The following is a 26,836-nucleotide window of genomic DNA, read 5'->3' on the forward strand; positions in this document are numbered from 1 at the left end:
CAGTGAACCAAACCACACACTCTAACCTACAGTTCTGCCAAGGACCAGATTCCAACCCTTTCCACCAACCGCCAAATCTCAGGATCCTCCTTCCATGGCTCCCAAATCCCAGAACTCTGATATTGCTGCTCCCAAGCTTGGGGAACATCCCCCTCAAAGCTCCCATACCTCGATTCCACTAGTGGTCAGGAATGCCGCCCTGTGCTGCAAAACATCAACAGTTTCAATATCATCCCGCCCAGGTCACAGGGTTGTCTACCCCAGTGTGATGATATGATCTGCATACTCGTCTGCCATTGGGCCAGAACGTCGGCTTACCATTGGCCCTGGTCGGTCATGTGCCTCTCGACCGATTGGCCGAGAGGCTGAGTTAACCACGCCTCTATCAACGAGGTATAAATGCTCAGAAGCCTGACGATCGTCCCTTTCCACTGTAGACGATCGCCAGGCTGTGTTCTAGTTAATTAAAGCCTGACATTGGTAAATCACTCGCCTCACGTGCAATCGATGGTGCATCACCCAGCTCTAGCCAAACTCCAGGACCTCCATCTCCAAAGACCAGAAGCTCCAATGATGATAAACCCTCCCAATCGCAATATTCCACCAGGTACCCAATTTCAATTTAATCCATTTTCCTGTGCGTGATGTGCTTTTGACATAATGAGAGATCAAATTTGAGAATAAAAGTGAAGGGTTGCACAGTAATAGCCAAATCCACTAATTTGCGGTTGGATAACAATTTGATCCCAATAAACTGGTTATTCCAGCTAACGATGTAATAAAAAAACAAATTGGTGTTCAGTTACTGAAAGTCAGTAATCCTGGTACATTGGCCATTGCTTGAAGTAACATACCTCTCATTAAAAAAAAAGCGCATCTGCCCACTCACGGTAATGGTGTATGAGCTCTGCTAGTCTATCCACTGCTAAATCTAGGTGCCATTCATGTCAACTTTTTCCAGTGTAGATTTCTGCATCCAAGTTTAAAATGGAAATCGCTTTCATAAAGTTATTATGCTGCAAATTGCATCCTCTTTAAGGAGAGGGGGGGGGAGGTCCGTGTGTGTGAAGGGGGAAAAGGTTAAGGGCGGCAGCTTTGTGGAAAGGGTTTTAAAAAGCTCTGCCTGTACTTTCGCAACAGAATACTGGATTAATTGTCAAACTCCTTACTGAGCAGCATAATGAGTGCAACGTCGCCACGCGACTGCAGTGGTTCAAGATGGTATTACAATCACCACCTTCAATAAAGGCAGATACGGAGGGTTCAAAGCTGAACTTGCAGTGATGGCCCGATGAAAATGAATTAAAAACAATCCACATCTTCTGATGTACTATGAGCATCAGCATGCAAGAACTCAAAGCAAATTACTGCGGATCCAGGAATCTGAAGCAAAAACAGAAAATGCTGGACAATCTCAGCAGGTCTGACAGCATCTGTGACGAGAGAGAAGGGGGCGAACGTTTCGAGTCTGGATGACTCTTTGTCAAAGCTTTTTCCCTCCTCAGTAATGATACCATCGGAGCGAACCCGTTGTCAAGCTGGGTCACACTGTCAAACCCTTGACTATTGCTCCACTGTTGTGCGTGCATCAGATCAATGGTTGGAGCATCAGATCAAAGTCCTGTCCAATGGAAATATTTAGAAGAAAGGAGAGATTTCTCCGACTAATCGCAGCAAACAGTGTGGTTAAAAGTCATATTACCTCACGGACTTCAGCTGGGTGCTGCTCTGGAATGGTCGCAACATTCGTCAAAAAAGCATCACAAGGCCTCAAAGAGTTATTTCAGGTGGTTAGCACTGTCGCTTCACAGCGCCAGGGTCCCAGGTTCGATTCCCCGCTGGGTCACTATCTATGTGGAGTCTGCATGTTCTACCCATGTCTTTGTGCGTTTCCTCCGGGTGATTTAGATTTAGAACAGTACAGCACAGAACAGGCCCTTCGGCCCTCGATGTTGTGCCGAGCAATGATCACCCTACTCAAACTCACGTATCCACCCTATACCCGTAACCCAACAACTCCCCCTTAACCTTACTTTTTAGGACACTAAGGGCAATTTAGCATGGCCAATCCACCTAACCCGCACATCTTTGGATTGTGGGAGGAAACCGGAGCACCCGGAGGAAACCCACGCACACACGGGGAGGACGAACCTGGGACCCTGGAGCTGTGAAGCATTGATGCTAACCACTATGCTACCGTGCTGCCCCTTCGGTTTCCTCCCACAAGTCCAAAGATGTGCGGGTTAGGTGGATTCGCCATGTTAAATCGCCCTTTGTGTCCAAAAAAGTTACGTTGGGTTACAGGGATAGGGTGGAGGAGTGGGCTTAAGTGGGGTGCTCTTTCCAATAGTGCTGCAGACTCGATGGGCTGAATGGCCTCCTTCTGCCCTGTAAATTCTATGAGGGAGAACATTTGGACCATCTTAATTCATCCATCCCGAACAGCCCGAATTGTCAACCACTGTGGCATCTAGGATTATTCCTGGCGTCCATCCTGTGTGTTGAACACTCTTTCTACTGTGAGAATTTTTTTTTAAACTTAGCTGTAGCTCAGTGGTACAATCACATCCGACTCAGGTGGTTGTGGGTTCAAGTCCCACACCTGAGATTTTCAGCACAAAACTGAGGCTGATACTCCGACACGGTGTTTTAGGATAAGACACTAAACTGAGGAACAGTCCTCCCCCTCGTGTGGATGCAAAAGATCCCATGGCACTATCTCGAAGAAGAGGCAGGGAATTCTCCCCAATGTACCAATCAATATGCGTTCCTTAACTAACACCAGAAAAATAATTACGTGTGCATTTTCAAATTGTTGTATGTGGGAGCTTGCCAGGCACACATTGGTATCCTACATTACAACAGTAACTTCACTTCACAACTACTTCATCTGTTGTAAAGTGCTTTGGGATGCCCTGAGGATTTGAAGGGTGCTATAAGAATGCAAGTTCTTCCTTTCTTTTGAAGTGCAATGGTAGGCATGTTGAGCAGGATACCAGGAGAGCTCTATGGTCTTCTTTGACCAGCAACATGCATCTTGGATACGGTAATAATCAGTTCTATTACGGGACTGGTAATTCAGAGTCCTGAAATAACGATTCCGAGATTTAGGGTGCGACTTAGCGGCCCCGTCCCACCAGAATCGGGATGCCTGCCGGTTGATCCCGCGTGAGGCCTCTTCCGGGATTCTCTACAGTCGTTACGCCTCACCGGATCAGGACCAGGACCTCATTAAGAATAAATGTTTCCAATTAAGGGACAATTTAGCGGGGCCAATCCACCTACCCTGCACATCTTTGGGTTGCGGGGGGTGGGACCCACGCAGACACGGGGAGAATGTCCGAACTCCACACGGACAGTGACCCGGAGCAGGGATCAAACCCGGGTCCTCGGTGCTGTGAGCCAGCTGTGCTAACCACTGCGCCACCATGTCGCCCTCAGAGGCAATATGAAAAGGTCTGAATAATTCAATACATACTGGAATAGAATAAAATGACAGGGCTACAGGGACAAAGGAGCAGGGCAGGAGTGGTTGGTGAGCTCTTTCAAAGGCCTATCAAGCACGATGGGCCAAGTGACCTTCTTCTATGCTCTATGCCTCTCTGATCAGCTGCATCATTGTGCTCTACACTCGCTGATCAAACAGAGCTGCACACCATACCCAAGATCATCGTAAGCATGACTTTCTCTGGCTGTTTTCGTTATACATTCAGCACTTCATTGATTTTGCTGCAAAAAACATTCTCCCTGGCTTTTTGAAGCATTTTTATTGTGATTGGATGCCAAGTAAACGCAAGCAGTATTATTTCTAAACAGATTTTTAAGAATACTTTGGAGACTTGACAGGGTAACAGACTCCACTCTGTGCTGCTGTACCACTGTGACACAAGATACATCTGGGCTGTCCCAGTTCTAAGTGGGTGTCAGCCCCCAGAACAAAAATTGACTGCCACCATTTGGGGAGTTAGTGGAACGCAATTACTGCGCCTAACGGTCTGAAGAAGCTGAATTAACATCCGTGCAGACTGGGTAATTGACTCAGTGCTCCTGATATTTCAATTGTGCGTCGTGTTCATTCTGAACCCTCCGAATCAGTGATTTCTCTCAGCCGGTTCTGCATGCTGATGGTAAGACTATCTCTGAGTATCGTCATGCTTGCCACTTGAAACAGATACTGCGGTCAGAGTTGGGGGAGCACATGTCTTACTGTAGTGTTATCACAACAGGTCCTCAGGAACTCAGGTTTCAGTTAACAGTGGTTAAATCAATCAGTATAAATGTCTAGGAAACCACCATTAATAACAGCAAACATAATACTTGCATTGATACCACAAGTTATCAAGCACAACTTGGGTTGATGTAGCATATTTACAGTGAGTAGAATGTTTTGGAACCCCTCAGAAGGGTGGAATCATGCAAAATGTAACAATTAACACTGAGCCAAAGGTGTAGATTGCCACAAGTTTGGTCAATAAGAGGTAGGTTTTAAGGAATGTCTTAAAGGAGGGGTTCAGGAAAGGAATTCCAGAGTATTGGGCCCAACAAGTGAAAGCACAAAAGCAATGGTAGGGTGAGGGAATTTGTCTCTCCACTCCATGATCTTGGGAGTGAATATTGTTGTGTAGATAAACCCGGCAGCCATTCTGAGCCAGTAATCATCCACAGCCAACAAGTGGTCAGTAACCTTGGCTACCTCGATGGTTGAGAAAGGAATGTTAGCCTGAACATTGGGACAACTTCTCAATCCTCTTTCACAGGTTTATCAGTATCCCTTGGATCACCAAGACAGCGAGCTTCTCAATGAGGACAGAGATGATGCATGGTCGCTAGTGGCTCCTGGTCTTGAGCAACTCGATATGTTTACTGTGAAAGGGGATTGAATAAATCTTTCTCATTATGTTTGCAAATGACAAGTCGATTGATAGACTTGTCATTATGGGGAAAGTTATCATTTTGCAAAAGCCTTGTAGTGATGTGCTGTCATTATTTCGGCAATGCAAAATTCTGCAGCGCTTATTCTTACTCATAACAAATCTTGTTAACCCACCATCCCTCAGCTGGGTGACACACACTGACCCCAGATCTGGCTACATCACAATTTGAAAATGTTCCTACTTGTGTTCGGACCGCTCCGTGGCCTTGCCATTCCCTCACCTGGCCTCTACAAACTTCCGAGATTTCTGTGCTCCTGCAATTCTGGTCTCTTGTGTATCCCCAATTTGTCTCCTTCCATAATTAGTGGCCTACCTTCAGTTGGCAGGCACTCAGCTCCTTCCTAAATCTCTCGTCTCCTGTAAATGCTTCTTAAAACCTACCTTTTAGCCAAACTCACCTGACTCCCATTTGTCTGGCATGGTGTCAAGTTTTATCTGATAATGCTCATGGCCAGCAGAATGGGACATATTATAACTTCAGAACTGAGATGAGGAGGAACTACTTCCCGCAGAAGGTGGTGAATTTGTGGAACTCGCTGCCCCATAGGGGCTGGTTTAGCTCACTGAGCTAAATCGCTGGCTTTTAAAGCACACCAAGCCAGCAGCACGATTCGATTCCCGTACCAGCCTCCCCAGACAGGCGCCGGAATGTGGCGACTAGGGGCTTTTCACAGTAACTTCATTGAAGCCTACTCATGACAATAAGCGATTTTCATTTCATAGTGCGGTGAAATCTGAGTCAGCAAATGGTTTCAAGAAAGGGATAGATATATTTTTGATTAAAACCGGGTTAAAGGGATATGGGCAACAGGTGGGGAGGTGGATTTGAGACCAGGAAGAGATCAGCCATGATCTGATTGAATGACGGAGCAGGCTCGAAGGGCTGAATTGCCTACTTCTGCTCCTAATTCCTATGTTCCTAAAGGCACAAGAATATTTTTTGGCTGCCCAGTGCTTAATCACTGATATATTTTTAAAAATAATACTGTTAAACTACTATACATTTTAGATCATAAATGGGTTTGGTTTTGAAAACGTGCCTGCCACTTTTCGAAATTAGAACAACTCCACTTCAAAAGCACTTCCTTAGCTGAAGCACAGTTTAGGATATCCAAAGGTTGTGAAAGGCACTTGATAAATTAGAGTTTTTCATTCTCTTCTCTTCACTTTCTTCATCGTACCTTCACACCCACACTTTTTTTTAACCCTATTGGGGGATAGTGGGGCAAAGTGGTGGAAGGATTCCCGAGCTGAGCCCGAGTTGAATAACGCTATGAATGCTCCTACCAAGGTCCTCGCGTTGGACTCGAACCTGGAGCCTCTTCATTAAAAGCAAGGGGATGCTAAAATCAAAATTAAAAGGAAGGGAACAGGACAGAGCTAGCCTAGCCTCCAAGAAGCAAGTGAAAGAGCCCTCTGACACTCCAGCTATTGAACAGAGTACTTCCTCCCCTCTCTTGCATGGGAGGGGCTGGGTCTCCCATGGCAACTGCCATGTGATGAAAGCGGGGCCGCTGATTGTGGAACAAGGGACTGGCTGGGGATGCAGATTTCAAAGAAGCACTAACTCGCAACGTTGGCGGTCACACGTTTCAAATTATTGGCAAAGATGCGGGGGAAATTGGGAAAATATTTTCAATTATTGCAATCTGGAACGCTCTATGAAAAAGAAAAAGTGGTGGCAGCTCATTCCATCAATTATTTTGAAAGGAAATACTTGGGAATACGGAATTTAGAAGGTTATGGACAAAATGGGCGCATTTGGCCCAACTGTTCTTCAAAGGGCCAGCACAGAAACAATGGAATGATTGGCCTCCTGATCTGTACCTCTAATGATTCTGTAACCATTGGTGTCTGGCAATGGGCACAGGGAGCTCAAGATGGGAGAAAGCAAACACATAATTTGAAACTAATGGATAATTGTACTATTTGGAGCTGAGGGTCTGCAATTGTCAGCCTCCCAGATGTTAAGCAATATCCACAACAAACTGGGATGGGTGCCAACAGCAATAACAATTTTCTTTCTCACGTGTACCCTAATTGTAAAGTGTCAAATAGCAAAGACCTTACAGTGATCAGACATTGAGTGAGAAACAAGGCATTGCAGAAGTTAACAGCTGCTTGTTTTATCCATCACAGGGATACGGGCCAATCTGGCATCGGTTACAAGACACACAAACCAGCACTTAAATCACAAAGGCTCAACACTTAAACTGCAAAAAAAAAATAGGGCTTCAGCTTACAGCAGAGTTGGTACACTACACCCGCAACATCAGGCTGTAGTTTCCGAAACATAACCGAACAATAAGGTTTGGAGGTTAACTGTTGTGAAGCTGAGCAATTGAGAAAGAAAGACTTGCATTTATATATCACCTGTCACATCCTCTGGGGGGCCCCTGAGGGCTTTACAGCCATTCAGTGCAGCCACCAAGCTCCCACAATCTCACACTGCCATGATGATCAGCTGATCCAATTTAAGTGTTGGATGAGAGATAAATCAAGAGGAGGATTCTCTTGCTCTTCTTCGAAATGATGCAGTACGATCTTCTACATTCACCTTCAAGACGCACAGGGCCTATGATTTACATTTCATCTGAAAGATGAGACCTCCCCCCAGCAGCGCAGCACTCCCTCAAGTCCTGCACTGAAGTGCCAGGCTGCATTTTGTGCTCAGGTGTCTAGGATAGGACTCAAACCAAAAATCTTATCAATCAGAGGCAAGAGAGCTATCAACAGAGCAATGGCCGACACCTCTTTCTGAAATTGGGCCATTCGGTCCCTTGAGCCGGCTCCGACATTCAATAAGATCATGCCTGGATCTGAGTGTGCCCTCAACTCCACATTCCGCCAGCCTCGATAATCCTTGACTCTCTTGGTAGTCAGGAACCTATCTACCTCTACCTGAAAAATAGTCAACGACCCTGCCTCCACTGCTCACCAGCGAAGAGAGTTCCAAAGATTCCTGAACCTTTCAGAGAAACACATTTCAAGTTTCTTTTCAGGTATCTCAAGCTTCAGATTAACAAACAATTGCAAATCAAAGAGGTTGACTCCAACTTGGTTTATCATAATATATGTCAGGCTTGTTGAATGATCTTTGGACTACCTCAGTGTTGGCCACAATACATCAGAGTACAACCGACCACTGCACGGTCAATTATGGGTGAAATGAAAGCATTTCATTCGGGGGAAGATGGTCGTGTTGCTGGAATTGTTACTGGACTAGAGATCCAGAGACCCATGGTTAATTGCTCTGGGGACCTGGGTTCAAATCCCACCACAGCAGATGGTGAAATTTGAATTCAATTAAAAAATTCTGGAATTAAACGTTGAATGACGACCATGAAACCATTGTTGTAAAGACTCATCTGATTCACTGCTGTTCTTAACTGGTTTATCCTGTGATATTCCAGAACCACACCAATGTGTGTGACTCTTAAATGCTCTCTGAAGTGACCTTTTCACCCAGCAACACCACCCTTAGCTTTTTGTTTTGCTGGATTCTGGGTTGGTCTTGTCTTGTTTCATTCTTTACCCCTTCTCGTTGCTACGTAATTCTGATGCTCAGTAGCCAGTCACAACATTTGTTATTTTATTACATGCATCAGGAACAACATAGTAATTAAGATCAGAAATAGGAAATTCAGCCCTTCGAGCCTGCTCCGTCATTCAATCAGATCATGGCTGATCTCCTCCTGATCTCAAAAGCACGGGCGAGAGAATCGCCGTGTCGGAGCATCGCCATGTTGGAGAATCGCCGGGGGGGGGGGCTCCAATGCCCAATGCCGGCTGCCGAATTCTCCGGCGCCTGTTTTCGGGCGGGCATCGCACCGCACCTGTTGGGGGCCGTTGGCAGTGACCCCCCCCCCCCCAGCAATTCTCCGGGCTCCGATGGGCCGCGCGGCCGCCCGTTTTCGGCCAGTCCCGTCGGTATGGATCATGTCTAACCCACGGCGGCAGGACGGGCCGAAAACGGTTAGACATGGTCCATACTGGCGGGACCTGGCTTGGAGGGCGGCTAGCGGAGCTCTTGGGAGGGCGCGGGGGGATCCGGCGCTAGGGGGGCCCCCGTGGTGGCCTGGCCCGTGATCGGGGCGCACTGATCTGCGGGTATGCCTGTGCCGTGAGGGCACTCGTTACCTCCGCGTTGGCCTGTGTTAGGCTCCGCCATGTCCAGCGCGGAGAAGAAACCCCCTGAGCATGCGTAGGAAATATGCCAGCCGTTCTGCGCATGCGTTGGAACATGCTGACGGTCCTGCGCATGCGCCAACTCGCGCCAACCGGCACTGAAGGGCCTCCACCGGCTGCCACATAGTGCGATGGAATCTGAGTCATTAAATAACTGGTTAAAGCGATATGGGGAACAGATAGGAAGGTGGGCTGGGATTCTCCCGGAATCTGTGGGGCAGCCCGTACCGGCACCAAAGAGCGGCGTGAACCCCTCCAGCGCCGGACTTGCCCTCGGTAGTGCGGAGGGTTCTGCAACTTCCGGGCGGCCCGTGCTGGAGTGGTTCACGCCGCTCTTTGGTGCCGGTACGGGCTGCCCCACAGATTCCGGGAGAATCCCAGCCCACCTTCCTACCTGTTCCCCATATCGCTTTAACCAGTTATTTAATGACTCAGATTCCATCGCACTATGGGGCACCGAGTTCCACAAATTCACGGCCCTCTGAGAGGTAGTTCCTCCTAGTCTCAGTTCTAAATCTACTGCCTCTCAAACCTATATCCGTGACCTCCCTCTATGGAGCGGCGCCATGAAATCTGTTGCTATATAATAGCTCCGGCAACCCGCCCTATCACAGTCCTTTGCTGTCGCTCTTCCTGCCCTTCCCCACCTCGCGTTGGCTTAAAACCCTTACGTTCCTTCCGATGATCCTGACCGGAAACGTTAATTCTTGTTTCCCTCTCCATAGAGGCTGCCTGGGCCTGCTGAGCCGTTACAAATTATTTCTGCTTTAAATCACATGTTCCTTGACTTGGTTTAATTCTCGAGAGAACCGGAAGTGGTTCACAACGTTTCAGGGTGGTATTTGAAGGTGGAACCGAAACAAAATAGGTACAGTGGTCCCTCAGGGAAATGTAGAATGTCCTGCAGAGGAATGTAATCACAACAAGAAGGGAGGAGAATAAAAGGTAATAGCAGCCCTGGTGCACAGGAGGAAGCACGCCTAAAGATTCAGCTGTCTTTCCAAGAGCATAATGATTTACTGCAGAAATATAATTTAACCAATCGCCTTCATCAGCTCAAATTCATGTTCCCCCTAGTCAGAGAGGTCAAAGATTTTAAATCACTGGCGCGAGATCAAGAGGATAGAGTAGGAGAATATATTATTCGCTCAGGTTGTTGCCAAAGTCTAGAATATTCTACGTGGGAAAAAAAAGATGGAAGCTGTCTTAAAATGGAGTTGGATGAAGAGCTGGGGATGAGAAGCCTGTGGGGTTACGGATAAAATAGTGGGAATCGGCCCGACAGCTCTTTCAACGAGCCTGCACTTCCACGTTGCATGTTTCTCGGATCGTAGATTGCTTCAGGTACTCTGTCAAAGCATTTCATTCCAGCACTTGGAAGCTCGGGCTGCTCTCTCCAGGGGCACACTAACCTTGAGAGGTTCGAATGCAAATTAATTGGGTAGAATCTTCCGATCATGCCCGCCGCGGGACCACAAATTCCTCCTCTTTCCCTGGCCGGTCAAATTTCCCATCAACCCCTGCATTGATTCCGGGACAGGCGGGCGGGACTGAGTAGTATTGGCCACTGACCTGGAACGTGAACTCGTTTTCCTTCCCCTCTCCACAGGTGCTGCCTGACCTTCTGAGTATATTCCAGCTTTTTCTGTTTCTAGTCCGGATTTTCAGCAAAAGCTGTATTATGCTTTGGCTCAATTTATTTTTAGAAGGATCGGATTGATAATTGTCCAGTTGGCTGGGACTTTGCACAGTTTAGTTCCCTTTTATTTATTCTTAGGATGTGAGTGACACAGGCAAGACAGCGGTCATTGGATATCCCTGGAGCGAATGTGATTATCATAGAATTTACAGTGCAGAAGGAGGCCATTCGGCCCATCGAGTCTGCACCGGCTCCTGGAAAGAGCACCCTACCCAAGGTCAACACCTCCACCCTATCCCCATAACCCAGTAACCCCACCCAACACTAAGGGCAATTTTGGACACTAAGGGCAATTTATCATGGCCAATCCACCTAACCCGCACATCTTTGTGACTGTGGGAGGAAACCGGAGCACCCGGAGGAAACCCACGCACACACGGGGAGGATGTGCAGACTCCGCACAGACAGTGACCCAAGCCGGAATCGAACCTGGGACCCTGGAGCTGTGAAGCGATTGTGCTATCCACAATGCTACCGTGCTGCCCAGTGGGCTGGAAATATTGTTTCTGGTCCACCCCTGAAGGCTATCAAGCATCTACCACCTGGTGCGGATTAGAATCATGTGTTTAGCCCGGTTGCCAAAGGAATGGTAGGTCCTTTCCAGAAAAGTATATTGGCAGCAAAAACAATTTCATAGAATCACAGAATTTACAATGTCAGCCCATCGGGTCCGCACGGGCCTTTGGAAAGAGCACCCGACTTAAACCCACGCCTCCACCATTCCCCCATAACCCAGTAACCCCTCTTAACCTTTTGGACACTAAGGGACAATTTAACGCAGCCAATCCACCTAACCTGCACATCTTTGGACTATGGGAGGAAACCGGAGCACCCGGAGGAAACCCACGCAGACACGGGGAGAATGTGCAGAGGCCGCACAGACAGTCACCCGAACCCGGGTCCCTGGAGCTTGTGAGGCAGCAGTGCTAACCACTGCGCCGCCCCACGGGTGAGATTCAGCAGTGCATCTCCATTCATGTAGCAACTTTTAGACAGTAGAATGTCCCAAGGGGCTTCACGGTGGTGTTATCAAACAGAACTTGATATCGAGCCACATACTAAAACAAGTGATCAAAGGCTTAGTTATAGAGGTTGGTTTTTAGGAGCATTGAAAATGAGGGAGCGAGAACGAGAGAGAGATAGAGGCGGAGAGGTTTAGGGAGGGAATTCTAGAGCAGGGGTGGGTGGCAGGCAGCTGAAGACTGGGCTGCCAGTGTTGGAGCAGTGATAATTGGCGATGGCGCAGGGGGCCAGAGTGGGAGGAGTGCAGAGCCTGTACGGCTGGAGCAAGCGACAGAGACAGGAAAGGGTGTGAACCCATGGAGTGATCTGAAAAAAAGGTTGAGAGCTTTCAAATTTGGGAACAAATGTAGGTCAATGAGCCAAAGTTAAGCTTTTTAAAAGTATGATGCTCCAGATTACATTGTGATTTTTCTGAGGATGCAATAAATTCAATTTCCCGACTTGATGGCATTTAAACATGGAATGCGAGTGCATTACCACCTCACCAGAAAGTGAGCAAAGTCAGATACAGTTAGTGTTTTAAACGGCACTGAATTCCCAACGGTGAGATGCAGCAGTGCGCAATTGCAGTAAAATCTTTAAGAGCCACCATTCCAGCCTCACAGAAATCCAATGGAATGGAAAAGGATTGACAAGAGCCAGAAACAAGTTGGGATTCTGCACCAGCTTCTCATTATGAGCTTTCCCGTTAAGTGTCCTAACGTCAGGTTAGCTTTTAAGTGAATTTAACTACATATAGTATTACTTTTGGGTTGGGCATTTCGAGAAACCCTGAGAAGGGTGGACGACATCACATTAAATTGCCACTTATAATAGCAACCTGGCACAGGTTCAAAAATCTGTACCTGATATAATAAAACTGCTACGTTCAAATTACTTTTTGCAAAGGTTTAGCGATGATTTTTTGGATGCCTGTCAAGTATTTTTTTAAATCGAGCTGAATTATTTGATGAAATTCCAACTGGCCACAATTCTCATAACACGAGGCTTCAAGAATGTAGTTTCTTAGCCTTCAAGGAAACATTCAATTTCGAACAGTTTAAAATATATATATTTATAGAAGACAGCAAATGGACATAACTGAACAGCGTGGATGGTAGCACAGTGGTATTGCTGTTGGCATTGATAATCCAAACGTCTGGATGAATGTTTGGGGGCATGAGTTCAAGCCCCACTGAGGGAATTTAAATTCAACTAATTGATACATCTGGAATGAAATGCTAACCTCATTAATAACAATCCTGAAATTACCAGGATTGTCATTTTAAACAAAGACATCTGGTTCACTAATGTCCTTCAGGAAAGGAAATCTGCTGTCGTTACCTGGTCTGGCCAATCTTTCGACTCCAGTCCCACACCAATGTGATTGAATCTTAACTGCTCTCTGAAATGGCGTAGCAAGCCTCTCAGCTGCAGGTGGCTCACCAGCACATCCTTGAGGGCAATTACTGTCCGGTGACCCTCAAGTCCCAAGGACAAATGGAAGGTTTGTGAAGTTTAGAGAATCAGTTACTTGAGGGGAAATTAGACAGATGGTTAAAAACTTGGGTCAAAGAGGTGAAGAGAAAGGTGGAGACACAGGGATTTTTTGTGAAATAATCCCAGGGTTTAAGAGTCCAGGCAGCGGAAGGCATAGCAGTCGATGGTGAAATAATCAAAATTGAGGAAGTTCAGGAGGCCAGAATTGAAGGGGTGCTCTGGTCTCGGTGGCTGCAGAACTGGAAGAAGTATAACATTCAAATTATGTGACGAAATCTGGAAATTAAAAACTGCTATTGGTAAATTAACAAAAGGTGTTGGGACTGTGGAAAAACGTAACTGGTTCACGAATGTGCTTTCAGGAGAGGATTCCGTTGTCTTTACCTGGTCCGGCCTGTATGTGACTCAGCTTCACGTCACTTTGCTTGGCGCTTGAACTGCACTTGAAAGTGGTTTCACTAAGCCGCTAAAGTTAAAGTCACGGCAATAAATGCTGGCCTTGTTAGTGGGTGTTCAGAGCCAAGAATTAATCAAAAGAAAACGAACTTGCCAAAGACGTCAGGACTTTGGGTTTGCCCTATGCTAACTTGATATTATCTCATGCTGTGTCGGTGGAACATTCTCCTTGGGCAGAATGAAGTCTCCTCAAAGCAAACTGATCCAGGATTCAGGTGCTGAGGAATTGAATGCTCAGGCCCTCTGAGTAAGCTTCGACATTCGCTATCACCCATCTGACTGACAACAATCTCTCACACGCCATCTTGACACTGGAAGAGTAACGTTTTGGCCCATGTCCCTCTCTTTCCCTTCTGCAATGAGAACACAAGTGATTTACACATGTACCAATAACTCACAAACCCCAGAGCTTGCTTTGTTCACAGCTGTCTCGAGTTGGCCCATGACGAGGAAATCACACTGTTTGTCAATTCACCATAAGAGACAAAAGAAGCTCTCTTGACAAAACAGTGAGCAATGAAGGCAACTTGCCTGGACGAATGCAGCTGCAACAGCACTCAAGTAGTTTGACAAAGCAGTCCACTTGATCAGAAACCCAACCACCTCCTTACTCTATTATTGCAGTATGTGCTATTTACAAGGATATACTCAACAAGGCTTCTTCAACAGCACCTTCCTAAACCTTCAACCCTTATCACACAGAATGTCAGGGTAACAGTTTCATGGAAATACCACCACTTCTGATTTCCTTTCAAGTAACACACACCAACCTGATTTGAAAACGTATTGACCCATTGTCACTGGGTCAAAATCCTGGAACTGCCAGCACTTTCCCATACAGACTGCAACGGGTTAAGAAAGATCACCACCACCTCCTCTAGGGTGATTAGAGATGGGAGACAAATGTTGGCCATGCCAGTGATGCCCACATTGTGAAAATGAATATTTTTGTTCAGAAAGTCCACAGAATCTGGACGTGCTCTTACGTCAGTTTCTACGGCATCTTCAGTCATGCAGGGTGCATGTCAAACACAATTTAAACAGTGGGTGGAGTATAAAGCACACACCCCAGCCCCCCCCCCCCTTCACCGCGCCCCCCCCCCCCCAACCCCAGAGGTGAGATAAAAGGCAGGAAGGGGACATTTAATCAAGAGGGAGGGTGTGGTGTGGGAACTCCACTGTCGTCCTGCCTCTGTCCAATTATGTCCTGGGCAAGGAGACAATTCATGTCAACTTAAGGGCCTTAACTGCTGCCGCTAGTATTTAGCAAGCAGATGAGTCACCATTTAGGTAACTCTAAAAGCAGTGTGGGGGGGGGGGGTTACCTCCTTCAAATGCGTAATGCACCAGTTTGACGGGGGGTTGGCCTGCTGAGAGTCAACCCCAACCCTTCCCTCTAACCCTCCACTCCCGCAACCCCATGCTCGCTCACCTTTGGCCTTGGGTCCCTCTTTGATCCTGGTACCAATGACAATCCTGATTCTTTTGCTGTCAGTCTGGTCTCAATAAAATTTGAGACGGATTTGCAGGTATCAATTATTGTTTATTTTAACCAGCTAGCTGGGGTGACTCACTCTATTGGGAGAGCAGGACACAACCAGTCTCCTGAATCTTCAACAGCCCGAGTGAACAAAGGGACAAAACATTTCTGTACAGATACATTCAAGTTGCATCAAATTTCACATACATACGACCAAATAAGGCAACAGTAATGAATCCTATACCCGGGTATCCTCTACATTATCCTAATGATCCCATTTTGTCTCACATTTGTTTGTTCAATTCCTCACCAATAGCTGCCACGGCCCCTGGTAATGCTGATGACAATAGACAGCTGCCGGCCTCTGATTGGTTGGCAGGTCTCGGTGGTGTTGGGGGAGGGGGGGGGGGGACACTTAAACGCGTAGGGTCGTTAATTTTGGGAAAGGACCAATGCTGGCCATTTAAGAGTCTGATGTGTATTTAATACCGATGGACAAGACCCCTGTTTGCACACATTAATTTCTGCAATCTGCCTCCAAGACATGTCCATGCAAAACTGGGCAACACTCCAGCAAGGTAATGTCTCCCCCTCTGTTTGCCAGGGAGGAAAGGTGGATTTTTCTGGGTCCAAACAGTGTCCTACAGAAAGCCAGCCAGCTTAATCAAAACAGAATATTACAAATAGCCTCCCATTTAGAGTGCCAGGAACCAAGCCAACCACCCTGGTGAAAATCATAATGAGGGGAGTTTGATAGCAGAAATACAGATCTGATATTGAGGATGGTAATTGCAGATTATACACATTGGGAAGTGAAAACAGATGTTAAATATTCATTCCAGTGATGTCTTATTCCAGTGACTGCATGGGATTAATAATGGGCCCTCGAAGGGCAAGTTTGGGTTCTATTATTGGAAATCCAAGTTTTCACTCGAGACAAATGAAATCAGTCACTTGGTAATAAAGAACTTGAATATTGCTGAAAATAGAGACATTTGCTGAATCTTTTCATCTTGCACTCAACAGGGTAAACTCACCAAATTTCAAAAGATGGAAACAATTTGTATTGTAGAAGCAAAGCACGCCAATTTGTTGGCAAGTCAACTCTGTTTGGACAGGGGATTGCCATTGATAGAGCAACAGGAAACTAATCAGCTCCTCAAGGTCCTGCTAATTCAAAAAAGGCTCAAAGTCTGAACGTATTGCTTTTGATGGCACAGATCGGGCCAGTGTACAAATGCAGGTTGCTTCTCGCAAGTATAAATGAGCCACATTATGAGCTCAACTATTGATCTGAAATTAGTTGTTAGTGTAGCCATCAGCGCAGTCAGGATTGTTCAGCATGTGCTGCCCAATCATACAAACACACCTAACAGCAGATGGTTTTTTTTGGGTCTGCAAGTGCGGGCTGGTGGAATATGGTCTGTTCCCTGCCTGTTGCAAACAGCCGAAGGAACAACTGAGTCACAGCCATCTTCTCATGATAAGGGTTAATGATGCCTTTCATTTGGGCGCAAACGTCTAAATAAGGCCCCGGAATCAGATGCCAGTTCAACTGCTGCACGTGTTGAGACAATGCCGCAAGGTCTCACATGCTCATCTATGTCTTGAAGTCAGTTGTGTCTTTTCTATCTATTATACTTACCACTGTGGATCTCATCCCTTCCCAGACTGGGTTACCAAGTTCCCATGATGGCATGTTATTTCTCCATGTTTTACAGCAGGTTTCTTTTGGATGGCACGGTGGCGCAGTGGTTAATACTGCTGCCTCACAGCTCAAGGAACCCGGGTTCAATTCCGGCCTCGGGTGACTATCTGTGTGGAGTTTGCACTTCCTCCCTGTGCCTGCGTGGGCTTCGTCCGGGTGCTCCGGTTTCCTCCCACAGTCCAAAGATGTGCAGGCGAGGTGGATTGGTCGTACTAAATTGCCCCTTAATATGCAAAAGGTTAGGCGGGTTTACTGGGTTACAGGGATAGGGTGGAGGTGTGGGCTTAAGTAGGGTGCTTGCTCTTCCCAAAGGCCAGTGCAGACTCGATGGGCCGAATGGCCTCCTTCTGCACCGTACATTCTATGATCCATGAAATACTCCTCTGTGCTACTTTTCCCCAGATTTTGAAGAGATTAGTTCTAAAATAACACAGAGTGAAATGTGATGTGAAGCTGCTCCTTGTTGCACCCAAAAAGGGCATCCAGAGATACCTAAAGCTGTCTCCTGTTTCGTTTAATGTAACAAACGAGCAGACAAAATAAGTGGGTAGGGAGGGACTGGCTGGTAGACCAGGTCCACACAGACACCAGGTTGGAATCTTCCCAGCCCGTTGGAAATGGGAGAGCGTGGAAATCAGGTCCGTGGCAGCTTGGGTCCTCTCCCAGCTATATCCTCAGACGTTTTGCCGTAGATGGGATGTCTGAACCCATACTTTCCTGGCCCATCCACAGCAAGTAGTCAATGTGGTAAATTTAAAATATTCAAAAGCCTGTAATTGTGCCCATCGATGGATACTTGCAGAAGACATGTAGGTTCCGTGCTGCGTCAGGGGTCCAGGAGGGCATTGGAGGTGTCCTCCAATTGGGAGCCCAGAGGCACATGGAAGGCAATGTCCAGGATTTTATCAAAATTTGGTTCCAACACCATCGACAGGTTTGCTGGCGATACGACCATAGTGGGCCGGATCTCGAATAACGATGAGTCAGAATCCAGGAGGGAGATAGAGAACCCAGTGGAGTGGTGCAGCGACAACAATCTCTCCCTCAATGCCAGCAAAACTAAAGAGCTGGTCATTGACTTCAGGAAGCAAAGTACTGCACATACCCCTGTCAGCATCAACGGGGCCGAGTTGGAGATGGTTAGTAGTTTCAAATTCTTAGGGGTGCACATCTCCAAAAATCAGTCCTGGTCCACCCACGTCGACGCTACCACCAAGAAAGCACAACAGCGCGTATACTTCCTCAGGAAACTAAGGAAATGCAGCATGTCCACATTCACTCTTACAAACTTTTGCAGATGCACCATAGAAAGCATCCTATCTGGCTGCATCACAGCCTGGTATGACAACTGCTCGGCCCAAGACCGCAAGAAACTTCAGAGAGTCGTGAACACCACCCAGTCCATCACACAAACCTGCCTCTCATCCATTGATTCCGTTTACACCTCCCGCTGCCTGGGGAAATAATCAAAGACCCCTTCCACCCGGCTCACTCACTCTTCCAACTTCCTCCATCAGGCAGGAGATACAGAAGTCTGAGAACACGCACGAACAGGTTCAAAAACAGCTTCTTCCCCGCTGTTACCAGATTTCTAAATGACCCTCTTATGGACTGACCTCATTAACACTACACCCTGTATGCTTCATCCGATGCTGGTGCTTATGCCGTTACATTGTATACCTTGTGTTTCCCTATTATATATTTTCCTTTATTCCCTTTTCTTCCCATGTACGTAATGATCTGTTGAGCTGCTCGCAGAAAAATACTTTTCACTGTACCTCGGTACAAGTGACAATAAACAAATCCAATCATTGGCAAGACACAGTTCTGATGTTCTTTGTGTTGCTAAATTCAGGATGGTTGGCATAGTGTTCTCAAAGACCACAAAATAGGATGAACTTGAACAAAGCTGTAAATTTATTAACAGTACCAATTTGATTTCGACACATACTCCTAAATAATACACAGTTGACTGTTAACATATAACCTACACTCATCGACAACTAATCTCTGTACTATTATAAACTATGATCTGCTCTTACTCACACTATCTTTCCTTCAGTCTGTCTTTAGCTAACTCCTTCCTCCTACAAGGCTCAGCATCAATGTCTTGTAACTGTAGCTCCCTCTAGTGGCTGCTCTTAGACACTTCATTAACCCTTGCCGTTCTTACATTAATGATAATACCACAGCAGTCACAGAAAAATGTATTCCAGTGCAGAGATTCCCTTTCCCCACCAATGACCCTGGCAGCTCTGACCTTTCAGTTTTATTGATTATTTTGAAGCCTTGACACCTCGGTTTTGAGGCTCTCTCCCACTTGACGCCTGCGGGACTCAGCGGGACTGCCGGCAGGCCAGTCCTGCAGACACTCCGATTGGGTCTTCTTAATTTGTGTCCCGCCTGCCATCATTAATTGGACAGCGAACAGGGAGGAGGCCAGTTAATTGTCCACAGGGCTCACCTCAGACACAAGCAGTGTCCCTCGGCATGTAAATGGCCTCATCTCCAGAGTGGAGAAGATTCTGCCCCGTGCTTTCCTCAGCGTGGTGACTGGACACATTTCCCCCTCCCATCCTCCCCACGGTCATTTAATCTCCCCGACTGCACAAAAAAAGACATAAAGAAACTCCTGGGCTGATAATTGGGAAAGAAAGTACTCAAGGGGTCAAATCCAGTCTAATTCACGTGGAGCAAGTGATATCTGAAACAAGCCAAACACACCAGTCACTCTGGTTATTCATGTTCTGGACTCTACCACAGATGTACCGGCATCTGTGAGCCACATGTCCCCAGCATGATATACTCTGTATTTCAGAGGGGAATGTTCTGTGCCATCTGTACATCAGATCCAATGAGATTAATTGAAGTGGAGAGAGGAGGGTGACCCTCCAGAGCTCTGACCAATATTTATTCCACAATCAACATCAAGTAAAACAGACTCGGCCGGCACAGTGGTTAGCACTGCTCCCTCACAGCGCCAGCGACCCGGGTTCAATTCCTGTGAAAATTTCCATTGGGTAACTGTCTGTGTGGAGTTTGCATGTTCTCACTGTGACTGCGTGGGTTTCCTCCGGGTGCTCCGGTTTCCTCCCACAGTCCAAAGATGTGCGGGTTAGGTGGGTTGGCCATGGACAATTACCCCTTAGTGCCCAAGGATGTGCAGGTAAGGACGGTGTAGATGGGGGAGTGGTCCTGTGTAGTGATGGGCCGAATGGCCTCCTTTTGCACTATAGGGATTTTATGATTTATTTCCGCGCTCTTAATGAGGGTTTGCTGCGCACAAATTGACTGTCTTGATTCCTGCATTACAATCCTCACTACACTACACACAAAGGTACCGGGTCTGGTGTAAATTCTTTTTCACCCGAGCCAAGTGATTTAGCATCGTTAATGCAATCATGTCAACCCACTGCGTTCAATTTGCAAGGCCCAGTGTAATACAGGAGTAGGCCATTCAACATCCCCAGACCCTGTATCCCTCATTCAATTAGATCAGAGACGGTCTGTAATTTAACCCTATCCACCCACCTTGCTTTCAAAACGCTTGCCGTTCTTTCCTCATAAAATATATCAATCTTAGTTTTTAAATATTCAAAATACTCCCCAACGTTAGCAGCTCTTTTAGCAGGGGGGGGGGAGAGAATTTCAGATTTCCCTGTGTGAGGAGGTGCTTCCTGACATTGCCCCCCCCCCCCCCCCCCTGAACGTCCTTGTTTTAATTTTGAACTATGCCCTTTGCTCAGGACATATGGCAGCAGAGGGAAAGGTTTGAAATAAATTACAGAAAGTGCTGGAAATGCTCAGCAAGGGGCTGGCAGCATTTGGGGAGAGAGAATCAGAGTTAACGTTTTAGGTCGATGGTGGCCTTTCATCAGGGCGGGGTGAGTTTGGAATGGACCAGGTTCTGAGCAAGTGAAAGTGGAGAATGGGGGTCTGGATGGTTAAAAAACAAAATGGAAGGTCTGTGGGTGAGAACGCAGGAAAGATTAAATGGCGAAAAGTTTGTGTTCACGGGTGAAGTAACGAAACAAGGGATGGGTCCCAATGAGGTGCGAATGACTGAAAAACAGCCATCCAAATACAAAATGAACAAATGAATAAAAAAAAGAAAATAACGTGGGGGCAGGGATTACAATTGTTGAACTCAATATTGAGTCCAGAAGCCTGTAGAGTGTTGCGTTAACAAAGAAAATAGGAGCAGGAATAGGCCATTCAGCCCTTCAAGCTTGCTCTGCCATTGGGTATGATCACGGCAGACCATCCAACTCAGTAACCTGTTCCAGTCTCCCCCATATCCTTTGATCTCTTAACACAAAGAGCGATATCTAACTCCTTTGTGTAAACATACAATGTTTTGTCCTCAACTGCTTTCTGCGGTAGAGAATTTGACAGGCTCATCAATCTCTGGGTGATGAAATGTCATTCCATCTCAGTCTTAAATGGATGACCCCGTAATCTTGTCTGTGACTCCTGTTTCTGGACTCCTCTGCCATCTGGAACATCCTTCCTGCATCTACCCTGTCTAGTCCTGTTAGAATTTTATAGGTTTCTAGGAGATCCCCCTCCTCATTCTTCTAAACTCCAGCGAATATAGTCATACATCAGTCCTGCCATCCCAGGTGGTCAGAGTGGGAACGAGATGGAGTGCTGAAGTGACATGCAAAGTAAAAGTGAGGAAGAAGTTTTTCCCTCTATCAATTTATTTCATTATCTTAAATATCTTGAATAGATCACTTGTCAATCTGCCATACTCAAGGGAATGCAAGCAGTGTTCAGGCAGGCAGCCCTGCAAAATGACACGCTTTTATCCTTATTCTCGCTCTGGTGATGGGACACTGGAACCCTTCCAAAATACATCCTTCCACAGGTGTGGTGCCCAGAAGTGAATGTAATGCTCTAAATGGAATCTAATCAGAGCTTTATATTACTTTAAGGCAAGATCCAGCCCTTTGTGTTACAAACCCTTTCAAATGATGGCCAACAATCAAGTGTCCTCATTAGCTTCAAGCTTGGAAAGCCGAGGAAGGCTGCATGTTGTCAGAGGAGGGGGAGAATGGAAAGCAGTATCACAGCTATTGAAATCAAAGGGAAGGAAGTTAGAACAGGGGCAGTGATGCGACCATCACTTTACTCAAGACACGACAGGAAGTTAAAAGTGGTTTTAATAGACTTACAACTGAGCCTGCCTGCGACCAGAAGAACTGAGGGCAGATTCACAAGGCTGCAGCACTTTATACTTCCGGTAGTGGGTGGGGCCATGGGCGGAGCCGAGGGTGGAGCCCTGTACAAGCTCCTCATCTCCCCCTGTGGGCAGAGCTGCGCAACGGCTCACACACAGAGCCCACAAGGACACAATGCTATATAGTGTGAACGCAATACTATACAGAATGAATTACATGATGTACATTGACCACAGGCAGTCTGGTAAATGTGTGAAAATGTACGGATTTGGGGAACACGTAATACTGGGCATTGGAGTCCCGGAGTCTCACTGGATAGTCACAAACATTTAAAGTTCCCAGGGCAGGTTGGTGCAAGATTTCTGTGATAAGCCCCATTGGGAGTATTCGACCCCACTTGAAGCCAGCACTGATGGGGCTGATAATTAACAGGAACTTCTTCCACTTGTTGCAATGTCCACATCTTGGTAAACACCAGCCTCTCGGTGCAAGAAGGCTTATTTCGTTGGGAGGCAGAAAGTTAAAACAAATCTCTCCTTTTATTTAATGCACAACAGAGTACACCCCTAACACTCTTCAACATGTGTTAAACCTCAGCATAATCTACAGGTAGAGAACATGCATACAGTAGAGTCTTTGTGTAACTTATACAGGGAGCTATAGGTTTCAACTTGTCCATCACTTAAAACTACAAAGTGACATTCATACTGCTCAAAATCAGAAATTTGCTCAGAGGGGGGTGGCCACAGCAAATGGATTTGTCCGGGCCTGACAGGAATTGAAGCCAAGGAGCTCTTGACATCCCTGTGCAATTCTACAGGAGCATTTCTGTTCATCCTTCGATGAAATATTATCCATTTGTGGGGCTGTACATTAAAAAGAGAACCCACACCAGACTGACTGAGTCACAATTAACAATTATCTATAGGTTACGGGTGACAGACTGAGCAGATCAAATTTCAGGTGCATGCCAAAGTCATTGGGCTAAGATGAGGAGGTGAAACGTTCAATCAGAAACACCAGGAAACATTGGGACAGGAGTAGGCCATTCAGCCCCTCATGCCCATTCCAGAGAATCCATAGAATCCCTACAGTGGAGAAGGAGGACATTCAGCCCGTTGAGTCTGCACCCGATTTCCAAAAGAGCACCTTACCTAGGTCCACTCCCCCCGCCCCATCCCTGTGACCCCCACCTAACCTGCGCATCTTTGAACACTAAGGGGCAATTTAGCATGGCCAAGGGATTAGATATAGCCCTTGGGGCAAAAGGGATCAAAGGATATGGGAGAAAGGTGGAACAGGTTACTTAGTTGGATGATCAGCCATGATCATAATGAATGGTGGAGCAGGCTTGAAGGGCCGAATGGCCTCCTCCTGTTCCTATTTTCTATGTTCCTATCATATATTAGGCGTGCTTTTTCCTCAGGACGATGGGTTTGTTCCTTGAATTTACTTATCATCTTTGACTCCTCATGCTTGCTGAGTTCCGGGAATCATTGGATTTGAAGATAGGCTGCATAAACTTGGCTTGTATTGAGTTGAGCATAGGGGTAAGACAATAATTTTTTTTTTCAATTTAGAGTACCCAATTCATTTTTCCAATCAATGGGCAATTTAGCGTGACCAATGCACCTAACCTGCACATCTTTTGGGTTGTGGGGGTGAGACACACGCAGACACAGGGAGAATGTGCAAACTCCACACGGACAGTGACCCAGGGCTGCGATCGAACTTGGGACCTTGGCGCAGTGCTAACCACTGTGCCACCGTGCTGCCCTAGGGGTAATACAATAATAACCTTTATTAGTGTCACAAAAGGCTTACATTACACTGCAGTGAAGTTACTGTGAATATCCCCCAGTCGCCATGCTCTGGCGCCTGTTCGGGTACACAGGGGGAGAATTCAGAATGTCCAAATTACCTCTGAGAACGGAGGGAAATGAAAATAAATTGATAGAAATAAAAATGGGGTGAGGGCGGAGGAGAGAGTTCGCAGTCTGAAGTTGTTGAACTCAATGTAAGTACTGTACGCAGGACATTACTCTTCACTGTGCCTCAGTACACGTGACAATAAATCTAAATCAAATCAAGCCTGGAAGGCTGTAAGGTGCCTTATTGGAAGGTGAGGTGCTGTTCCTCCAGTTTGCGCTGGGCTTCACTTGAACATTGCAGCAGGCCAAGGACGGGCATGTGGACGTGAGAGCAGGACGGTGAGTAAAAATGGCAGCGACAGGAAGGTCTGGGTCCTGCTTGCGCACGGGCCGAAAGTGTTCTGCAAAGCGAGCACTCAGTCTGCGTTTAGTCTCTCTAATGTAGAGTAAACCGCATTGGGAGCATTGAATGCTATAGACCAGATTGAAGGAGGTGCACGTGAAGCTCTACCTCACCTGTGTAGATGGTGAGCAGGGAGGAGGTAAAGGGGCCGGTGTTGCAACTTCTGCGATTTCATCCCTATGTAGAGCAGGGGAAACATCCCTGTTGTCCTGACCAGTACTTATCCCTCAAGCAACATTACCAAAGCAGATTACCTGCTCATTGTCACATTGTTGTCTGTGGGAGCGTGCTGTGTGCAAATGGACCACCAGGTACTCGAGAACAGCAGCTGTAGTTCATTGGTTGTAAAGCACCTTGGATTGTCGAGTGGATGCGACAGGTGCTTTATAAATGCAAGTCTTTCTTTATTCCCATTGAAAGAACTTGGCTGTTTCCGCATACTCCCATTCAGGTGAGTTGCACTCCTTTCCATCTGGCCCTGGTACTCGGAGTAAACCCCTTTGTCCTTTCGCACTAACCAGAGCAGGCTGATCGTGTAACATTTCACCTCCCACAGGATCGACATTCTCCGTCTCCCCAGATGTCCTTCACATCTCAGGTTGCACCTCCTTTCCTGAACACTCTATTGTCCTATAGACTGTATTCATTACCAGTCCCTGGGGTCGGCCGTGTTTCTAACATCGTTACTTGGTCTTAGTCCCCTACTCCAGACTATTTATTCCTCACGTGACAATCATTCATATTTATGTATCCAATTGCAGATCACCGAAACAGTGCATTAGCACATCAATAATGGGGCCCTGCGACATTCAGACAACCTAAACCAGTTAATTAGATTGAAGAAAAACATAACAAAAACCCCATACATTTGACTTCACGTGTCCCAACAAATACAAAGACCACCAGCCTCGGGCGTTCCTTACACAGAGACCACCCACGATCTTCAGTGACTAATAAACTGCAGTAAACTAGAACCATTTCTAATTGAAAACATGTCGCTGTGCAATGGCCAAAGATGCTCTCCCAAGCCGTGACGTAATGGCTTTACACAATTGGGAGCGCACGTTGGGAATTGCTGTCGCTGTCTTGTCCCTGGTTCCCACGCTTTCACATCCATACAGTGTCAGCTGCAATTTGCTGATAGCACTCCTGTCTAAGTCAGCAGCTTGTGAGTTCAAATCCCACTTCAGAGTCTTCTGCATAGAAACTAGGCTGACACTCAAGTGTCAAAACTGATGGAGTGCAGCAATGCCAGAAGCGCCGTCTTTCAATATCCTTAATCAACAAAAAAAACGTATTCTGGATATGCTTATGGATTTATTTGAAATACTTGCCTTGCAGGACAGGGCTGTGTGTTGCAGGTAATTGATCCTGTCGCAGGTCTTGTCTGTGCGAGACAGAAGGTGGAGTTGACTTGAATGAGATGGTCCTGTAGACAATAGGCGGTGCTCACCATTTTTCCTGCAAGAAAGCCAACAACTTATTAATGTTTGCGTTAAATCCAGTTTAAGGCTGCACTGATATCTTGGGAGCTAATAGAGCAGCTAATACGGGATTATCCTTCGTACCAAGGCAGCACAGCTTCCAGTTCTGGGCTTTGCTGAATTTGCTGTACAGCAACGATCTGTCTTGATGGTCTTTGGGAAAGGACAGAAAAAAAGCATCCAGGGTTCCTGATCTGCACAAAATCAAAGAATGACGCAGCATGGAAGGAGGCCATTTGGCCGATCATGCCAGTGCCATCTTCCTGAACGTGCTATTAGTCGCACTCCCCGCACTTTCCCCACTGCTCTGCAGAATGTCCCCTCTCAGGAATACTTCCTCGCCCTTTCGTGAATTATTAAACACGTTTTCACCACCCTTTCAGCAGCGCATTCCCGATCATAACACAATGAGTAAAAAAAAAAGGCTCACATTTCCCTCCAAATACTTTCCCTGAAAGCCTGAAATTCATTTCCTCTGGGTTCTGAACGCCCTGTCAATGTAAACGGTTTCTCCTTACTTCACCTATCCAGCTCTTCAGAACTTAGAACACCTCCTCTTCAATCTCCCCTCGACATTTTCTGCTCCAAAGAAAGGAAATTGCAGCTTCTCTAATCCTTCCACATAACTCAAATCCCTCATCGCTAGGACCAGTCTTGGAAACCTCTTCTGCACCCCTTCAAAGACCGTCACATCCTCCTTATAGTCTGGCGCCCAGACTCAAAGAGGACAGCGGAGGTGGTGGCGGCCAAGTGGTACTGTCGCTGGGTCGGTAATATGGAGATCCAGGGTGACGCCGTGGGGCTCTGGGTTCGAATCCCACCATTTGAACTCAATTAAAAAATCTGGAATTAAAAGTCAAATGATGACCATAAAATGTCATAAAAACCCATCTGGTTCAATAATGACCTTCAGGGAAGGAAATCCCAG

At 46.6% G+C, this 26,836-nt stretch overlaps 1 protein-coding gene across 1 annotated transcript in view; it reads right to left on the bottom strand.

Moving 5' to 3' along the window:
* adamts18 (ADAM metallopeptidase with thrombospondin type 1 motif, 18) overlaps positions 1 to 26,836 on the bottom strand; it is a 277,450-nt gene that overhangs the window by 22,414 nt on the left and 228,200 nt on the right. The window contains exon 18 of the mRNA XM_038806242.1: positions 25,759 to 25,885. Within this exon, the coding sequence (XP_038662170.1) occupies positions 25,759 to 25,885 (127 nt within the window). The remainder of the gene's footprint in view (positions 1 to 25,758; positions 25,886 to 26,836) is intronic.

The sequence above is a fragment of the Scyliorhinus canicula genome, chromosome 9 (genome assembly GCF_902713615.1).
Source record: "Scyliorhinus canicula chromosome 9, sScyCan1.1, whole genome shotgun sequence".
NCBI lineage: Eukaryota > Metazoa > Chordata > Chondrichthyes > Carcharhiniformes > Scyliorhinidae > Scyliorhinus > Scyliorhinus canicula.